General features: G+C 50.2%; 1 protein-coding gene across 11 annotated transcripts in view; it reads right to left on the reverse strand.

The window, feature by feature from the left end:
* Positions 1–7,882, reverse strand: part of CACNA1A (calcium voltage-gated channel subunit alpha1 A) — a 161,245-nt gene extending 153,363 nt beyond the window's left edge. For all 11 annotated transcript variants that reach the window (XM_039513834.1, XM_039513833.1, XM_039513832.1 and 8 more), the window contains exon 1: positions 7,587–7,882. In XM_039513834.1, coding sequence (XP_039369768.1) covers positions 7,587–7,882 — 296 coding nt within the window. The remainder of the gene's footprint in view (positions 1–7,586) is intronic.
* Positions 7,883–8,177: the final 295 nt, after the last annotated feature.

Raw genomic sequence — 8,177 nt, forward strand, 5'->3', positions numbered from 1 at the left:
CCTCACTCATACAAGTTGTCTGATTTCAAAGAGCAAGGGGAATAGGAGCGAGCCCCTTGCTTTGAATGCTGCAGGAGTGGAGGCCTGGAGTTCTCCCTGGAAGATGGATCTCTTCCTCCCCCCACCCCTCCCGCAGGTCCAGCAAAACCAAGGTTTGTCAACCATGGCCTTTTTACTCAGGCTAGTTCCCGTGGGAGACCAGCGGGAGGGCTTGTGAGTGTTGCTAGAGTTTAGCGTAGTTAATGGTGGTCGCTAAGGTGGTGTGATAATCCTCCCTGATTTCAATGGAATGACACGAGAGACAGATCCATCTCACTAGCCTGAGGTATCCTGTAGAACCAGAAGCGGAAAGCTAGATACAGAGGCACACAGTATGGGTAGTATATACGCCTGGGCTGAGACCTTCCAGGATGCATTGTAGCCAGGAGCAAATTTGTTTATGGCTGAGTTCTAAGTCCTTGGAAAACGAGGTCCTAACAGGAAATCCAGACTAGAACTCCCTATGAAGCGCTCGCAGGCGGAGACACTACCAGGCGACACACACATGACCCCGATCTCTCCTCGAGACTCAACTCAGTTGCTCTGAAGCCAGACGATGGACAGCGGTGAGATGGAGGGGGAGATGGGCACAGCTTATTTCTACTTTATTTGTATTAAAAAAATTAACCATTCAAATGTGTCTAACATTTACAGATGTGAATTTGATTCCATTCCTCTCCCTGACCTGTTCTCTGTCCCTAGTCTTCTTTAGCCTTTCCACTGACCTGAGTGGGCTCTGAATTCAGACCTCATTCCAAATTCATTAGAAAAACTTGCCCAATAATTACCAGCCTGAAAACTAAGCCAACTAGCCAGGGTGAAAATAATTGTGTCGCCAAACCCCCTCCCCCTCAGAGCAACCTCCACTGCAATTCAAGGGAATAAATCAGCTGCATGATGCTTACTGTAGCTCATTTAATTGTACCATATCGACAATCAACTTTCTCCTTATTGATCTTACTTGTACTACAGCACAGCCTAAAGCCCTCCACCAAGGCTTGAGCCTCCCCAAGCGAGGAGTTCAATCCCGTCCCTTCTCCAAAAAAGTTACGTAAGCCACTGGCAAGGGTGTGCTGCAGCCCTCCACTGGTGCCTAATCCCCAGAGGAGACAAGTGTGCCATAGCCGCCGTCAGGGAGCTGGAGCAGCTTCTACTTTTAGCTCTGGAGGTCCCTGGCTCAATCCCCGGTGTGTCAGCTAAGATGGCATCCAACACACTTACGCTCTAAGGCCCTGATCCAGCAAACATTAACACACATACCAGGAGTAGTCCCAGTAGTAAAGTTAGGCATGCATGTGTCTGCAGCATCAGGGTCTAGACAGACAAAGGGTGGGGGAAGGAAAGCATCACCCCCATTTTACAGCTGGTGAAACTGAGGCACAGAAAGATGAAGTAAATTGTCCAAGGTCAACTTCTGAGCCTTATCCCAGCACCTTAACCCTAAGGCCGCCCTCCTCTGATTGAGTGTTAACACATATTTTAAAAGGTAAGTTAACTGCTAGGGCAGGACAAGTAACAGGAATCACGATCTGTTGACTATGTCAGTCCACAGAGCTCATCAGCATTGGTGGAATAGTTTTGCCACTGAAGGGCATTTGATCAGCTACTGACCACCAAAACCAAGGATCTGTCTACCAATTCTAGTGAAATCCATCAAACAACAGGTGAACACTGTTCATCCAGGCCTGCTGATACCACTGCTCCATCAGGCTTTTGATACCATCCCTCCCTGCCTTCACTCCACTTTTCCTCCCTATCATAGATCACACTGTCTTTTCCTGAGCTGTCCCCAATGTCTCTCTCCTCTTTTCCTTCTCACTCCTTCCCCCAACTGTTTCTCTCTATTTTTCTTTCCCTACATTTTGTTCTTCTCCTTTTATATTTTCTCTCTCTCCCACTTCTCTCTCCCAAGGTCACATACACTCTCACTCACACATTGCTTGCTATTATTATTATTATTATTTGGACTGCAATAGCACCTAGTAGCTCCAGTCATGGCCCACGACCCCACGGTGCTGGGCACTGACCTTATTTATTAGGTGTATTATTGTAGCAACTAGGAACCTCAGTCACAGACCAGGACCCCACCGTACTTGGGGGTGTCCGTTATTTATGAGGTGTCCTACAGCAGTGCTTAGGAACCCATCACGGGCCAGGACCCAATTGTGCTGGGTGCTGTACAGCCACCCAACGAAAGATGGTACTTCCAATCTACGTACACTGTATTCTCTTTTCTCACCTAGTCCATTAATCTCTCCTACGTTCTCCCCCTCCCAATCTCACAGTCCCCCATTCACCCACAAAGAAGGGTTGGAAATTTGACTAGATACCCAATAGCAGAGGAGTAAATCTACTAGTCACAGACCAATCGAAAAGTGGCAGTATCTGTGTGAGACACCAACCCTCCCTACTGAACTGCTCTGAAAGGGAAAGGTTTTCTGGGATTCCTACCAGGATACACTCCTTGGACCCTACTCAGGGGCTAGCAGGCGTCTGCCTCCATCTCCTCACAACCCATCTGCTACTAGATGCTCCTGGCTGCTGCATGAGGGGTGGGGATAGTAGGCAGTCTCCTCTCTTCTACCCTTCCACAAACTCTGGACCTGATTTTTCTCTCACCCTGGTTTAAATCAGGAATGATTATCAGCTAAAACCAATGGAATGACACTGGTGTAAGTGAGAGGAGAACCAGGCCCTCTACCTTTTTTTGTTCTCCTCCCAAGGCATCAGTGCCTTCCCCCAGCTGCTCCTCAGAGCCTTCCCAAGCAGCAGCAGCAGCAGATTGAAAATGACCAGATTCCCTTGAGTTTCATTTCTGCCCATAAGGTTTACAATACTGGAAGTGAAACGCACAAGACTCTCATCCAGTTACTACATCAGAGAGCTCTGAGCAGCAGCAACAGAGGCACTGGTGCAGTCTCTGCAGACTAAGGAAAACAGCAGCCCGTCAGTTTACACTTAGTACAAAACTGCAAGGCTTTCTTCCCTACCCTAAGGACAGGGCACTGCTTCTTAAACGAAAACTTCGATTTTAAGAAGCTGAGGGCACTATTCCTATTCCCACAGTGAAGGCACATTTTAAAAACCCTGAATTTAGTAATATATGCACTCAATGAATATTTTCAATAGCCACCTAATTCATACCAGGGTTGTTGCTTATAACAACAGGGAGCAGACATCCATACAAAGACCTTATTCTGCTGATTAAACATGTACTGGTCAGTGACTCTGGACGTCTGTACTGCACGCACACAGTGCATAATTTGTCCACTACATACCCCTTATGCCTCTGTCTTTAATGTCAGCTCCAAAATACACTCAAATCCTGTTACACAGAACATTAACAAAAAAGTGTTAATAGTAGCTTAAAAATCTAACATAATTCCACCATGCCACATAAATTCTCACTTAGGCACTCAACAACTGATCCTGATCTCACTTACTGCATGGTGAAACTGGAGTTACCTCCACTTTTTTCAATGCAATGCAGATTCACACCAGCATAACTGAGTTCTGAATCTCTCCCTCTGTCCTTGTTTTACCCAGCTATGATGAGGTATCATTGCTCTCTGGAAGCAGGCTTAGCCTTGTCTAGTCATCTGTTCTAGGGGAACATCTGAACTGAAAAATCTAGGCACAAAAGAGGGTGAGTTGAGAAAGACACAGTTAGCCTCCAAATTTCTCACCTATTGTCAATTTCAGGCAGCTCCAAGACATTCTGTTAGCAGCCTTTCATTCCCCTGGGGTTTTTGGACTTTGCAATGCTGTGCACAGATTTCCCTTCTAGGGGAATGAGGAGTGGAGGGATCATACCAGTTGATAGTACATAATCTAATAATACAGAAGATGTGCTGAAATACCAAGCAGGCAATTGGCGCGCGGACATCAGCTTGCTGAATATTAGGGCAGTAAGAGTCAGCATTAGAAAACAGACTGTAGGAAACAATCCTACACTGATCACCAGCACTACAGTCTGTATGGAACCGAACAACCTTTACTATCTCTAACTTCTATGGTTCCAGACACAACACAGCAAAAAAACTGACTTTTGATTGGTTCCCCAAATTCTCCCTGAGGTAAAGGAAGATTTATGCACCAGAAAATTATAGGTTAGAATAATTTGCATCTCTCACAACACCAGTGCCCCAAAAACAGTATGGAAAAAAGGATCTTAGCAGAGATCTATCTGCCCATCCGTCCTACTGTTTCCTACAGCATCCATCAGCATAGTATCTAAGCACTGCAGTGCACATGCTCAGTTAGCCAGCAATCAGGGGGTGAATATCTACTGTAAAGTGTTTCTAATTTAAAATTAGTATTTGCAAGGCTCAGGTATACGTCAGGAATCAAGGGGCAGATTCTGATCTGTTAGTTGCACAGGCAGAATGCCACTGGCTTGAAAGGAACTGCTCCGGATTTACACCGGTGTAACAATTAGAACCTGGCCCCAAAAATGGGTGCCATATTTCAGGGTTTTTTAAACCATGCTTAGGGGAAACACATGCTAAAAACTGCTCCTAGAAAGAGACTTTCTACCAAAAAACCTTCAGACGGCCCCATTTCGATAATTTTTCACGGCACAATTTTAACATAAAGGTATCAGATACCAACAACATGCACATCAGATAAAAGGGAATACATCAGTCTGGGTTTAACATCCAGATAACTCACAGTGCTATACAAAACTACCTTCTCCCATCCAAGCACCAACGCATCTTGCTCACCGCCAAAACTACACCAAGCTTTCAACAGATGCAAGACCTTTATCAACCATATTATGAATAGAAAATGTTTCTTTTAAAACGATACATTCTGAGATACACAGGGTGGCCTTCCTCAGCCATATTTTGGTAGGGGGTGGGGGTTTATGTGGTTTGCTGGCTTCCTCTCTAGACAACGGCAAGTAAGTAACAAATCACAATAGAGAATAAGGAATTTACATACCAAAGTTGAAGCATCAGATGCAGAGACAGCTATTTCTCAGTTTCTCCACCCAGCTTGGGAAACCACTTTCAATGGAAAGACTCCGCAGATATGCCCAGAAGTGGCTCCTAATTCTATTCTCTCACCCCCAACCCCGCCTCACTTGTGAAATTAATTGTACATCCAGGGGCAAATGAAAGGTGGCTGGGGCAATTCCTGTGCTATTCTGCCAATGCAATGTGTGGTCCCAGGGCCTGATTCTGCACCCAAATACATGGGCATATCTTCTGCCGGCTTCCATGGGCGCTCCGCCCATGTAGCAGAGGGAAGTGGCCCCGATGTCCCTTGTCCTGTAATTCTGCACATACAGGTGCACAAATAAAACACAGTAGATCTCTCTCTGGGCATCATAAATATGGGGCAATATTCTCCGAGGGCCGAATTCTGCTCTCAGTTACGCCTGTTTAAAGGCTGAGTAACCTCACTGACTTTGATGGTGTGACTCCGGACTGACACTGGAGTAAGCGAGAGCAGAGTTCGGCCCTGTGTATTGATAAATCTAATTTCTCTGTCATGCAAATATGCACCATCCACCCATTGCTGTGTCTGCGGAAAGGCTTTGGAGAGTGGCAGTGAGCACCCAAGCTTCCTACCCTCCTATTACCCAAGATCCTATCTCAGATCCTCACTGCTAATGAGACCTCCACATGCACCCTTCTCCATGCCCCTCCCTTTGGGCCATACTTCGGCAGTGAGGACTCTGTGCTGTGTGCTCCTCTTCTAGCAGGGAAGCAGCACTAGAGACCACAGATTACTGATCCCCTTTCTCTGGACCAACAAGGGGTTCGCTGGGGAACCCCCGTTTCTGTTTCTCCTGAAATAGCTGGCAGACACCCACAAAGATGGCAAAGACCCCGGCTCACTGGTAACCCTTTCCACTCCACAGTGTTGTGGGGGAACACTCGAACCCCTGCACTGCCTCCCACTGGAAGGTCCGTGGACATGATGGATGCTGACAAACCCATGTTGCAGGGGACGTCCCAAGACCCCTGCCCACTAACTGGCTCCCCACTGCCTGTAGTGGAGGCTCCACTCAGAGACTGGCCTCTGCATGCCCTGCCTGTTCTGTAATCCAAACCCTGAGCCCCTGACCCTGGGGAAAGGCTGTCTGACCACGAAATGCCCCTAAGCCCCTTCCCCTGAGGGGGGGGGGGACTGGCCAGGGTGTGCAAGGCAGGCTGTGCCCTAGCGAGGCAGATAACATGGGCAAGAACGTTAGCTACCTGGGCTGGGGGTGCAGGTGGCTGGACTGATGTCATGGCATGCCGTGGGGGGTGGGGTGCAGAGGTACAGCGTGCGGAGGTGAAGTGCGGCTGGACGGGATCAGGTGAGTTGGCTGGGGGTGGAGATGAATGGGCTGGGGTGAAGGTACACGGGTTAGGGTGGGCAGCTACATGCACAAGTTGGGGTGCAGATGCCTGGGAGAAAGGGATCCATGGAAAAGGTGCATATGCCTGGGTGCTGTGCAGATGTGTGGGTGGCAGGAAGCATGCATTATGGGGTGCAGATGCGTGGATGGCGGGAAGCATGCATTATGGGATGTAGGTGCATGGGTGGCGGGAAGCATGCATTATGGGGTGCAGGTGCATGGCTAGCAGGAAGCATGCATTATAGGGTGCGGGTGCATGGGTGGCAGGAAGCATGCATTATGGGGTGCGGTGCGTGGGTGGCAGGAAGCATGCATTATGGGGTGCGGTGTGTGGGTGGCGGGTAGCATGCATTATGGGGTGCAAGTGCGTGGCTAGCAGGAAGCATGCATTATAGGGTGCGGGTGTGTGGCTGGTGGGAAGCATGCATTATGGGGTGTGGCGCGTGGGTGGCGGGACGCATGCATTATGGGGTGCAGGTGTGTGGGTGGCGGGAAGCATGCATTATGGGGTGCATATGTGTGGGTGGCGGGAAGCATGCATTATGGGGTACGGGTGTGTGGCTGGCGGGAAGCATGCATTATGGGGTGCATATGTGTGGGTGGCGGGACGCATGCATTATGGGGTGCAGGTGTGTGGCTGGCGGAAAGCATGCATTGTGGGGTGCATATGTGTGGGTGGCGGGAAGCATGCATTATGGGGTGCATATGTGTGGGTGGCGGGAAGCATGCATTATGGGGTGCATATGTGTGGGTGGCGGGAAGCATGCATTATGGGCTGCAGGTGCCTAGACTGAAGAGGATTCATGGACTGGGGTGCAGAAGTTCAGGTGGGGAGATTCATGAGTTAGGGGATGCAGATGCATGGGTGGAGTGTATATGTATTAGAGGTGCAGATGTGTGGGTGGGGGGGACGCATACACAACAGGGTGCAGGAGCCTCGGTGGGGGAAGATTCCTGGTGTGGGGTGCAGATGCACAGGCAGGGAGATGCATGAGTTAGGGGGTGCTGATGCTTAGGCGGAAGAGGCAGATGCCTGGGTGGGGGTCGCATGCATGCCGGGGGGCAGCTGCTTGGGTGGGGACTGCATGCATCAGGGGGTGGAGATGCCTGGATCTGGGGGTGCATGTATTAGGGGGTGCAGCTGCCTGGCTGGGGAGGGATGCCCGAGTTTGGGGGGCCCCAACAGAAAGGATATGGCCATTCGGTGATCTTTTTGGCGTATTTCCTCACCACATTGTCCTCGCTGAAGAGGAACAGGGACCGGTTGACAGTCAGGCAGTTCTGCCGGACGGGGATGGGGTTGTAGAGAGCCATGGTGCGGGCTCGCTGGGCCATCGACTGCTTGTACATCCTCTGGGCCCCGGGCGGTCCGCCCTGCCGGCTGCCCCCTGCACCCCGGCCGCCTCCACCGCCCGCCGCGCCCCCGGAGCCCGCTCCCCCGGAGCCGCCAGCCCCGTAGCGAGCCGGCACCTCGTCTCCGAAGCGAGCCATCCTGCAAAGAGCAAAGGGCCGGGGGTTACGATGCTGAGGATGCTGCTGGAGAAGAGAAGCTGATCACATCCCATCGGCTGCTGCTGCTGCTGCTGCTTGGGGGGCTTGCAGCAGAAGGAGGGGGAATGTTCAGGCAGGAGCACGGCCGGTGAAAGCACCAGAGACCCTGGCCATCCTTCCTCAATCCTCTCTCCTCCCCTCGCAGGGAAGGAACCGATGCGACCCCCCCTCCCTCCCAAAAAAAATTGCAATGAAAAAATGAATGCACCACCCTCAAAAAAATGGTGCTCTGCAA

Source organism: Mauremys reevesii, linkage group 25 (assembly GCF_016161935.1).
Source record: "Mauremys reevesii isolate NIE-2019 linkage group 25, ASM1616193v1, whole genome shotgun sequence".
NCBI lineage: Eukaryota > Metazoa > Chordata > Testudines > Geoemydidae > Mauremys > Mauremys reevesii.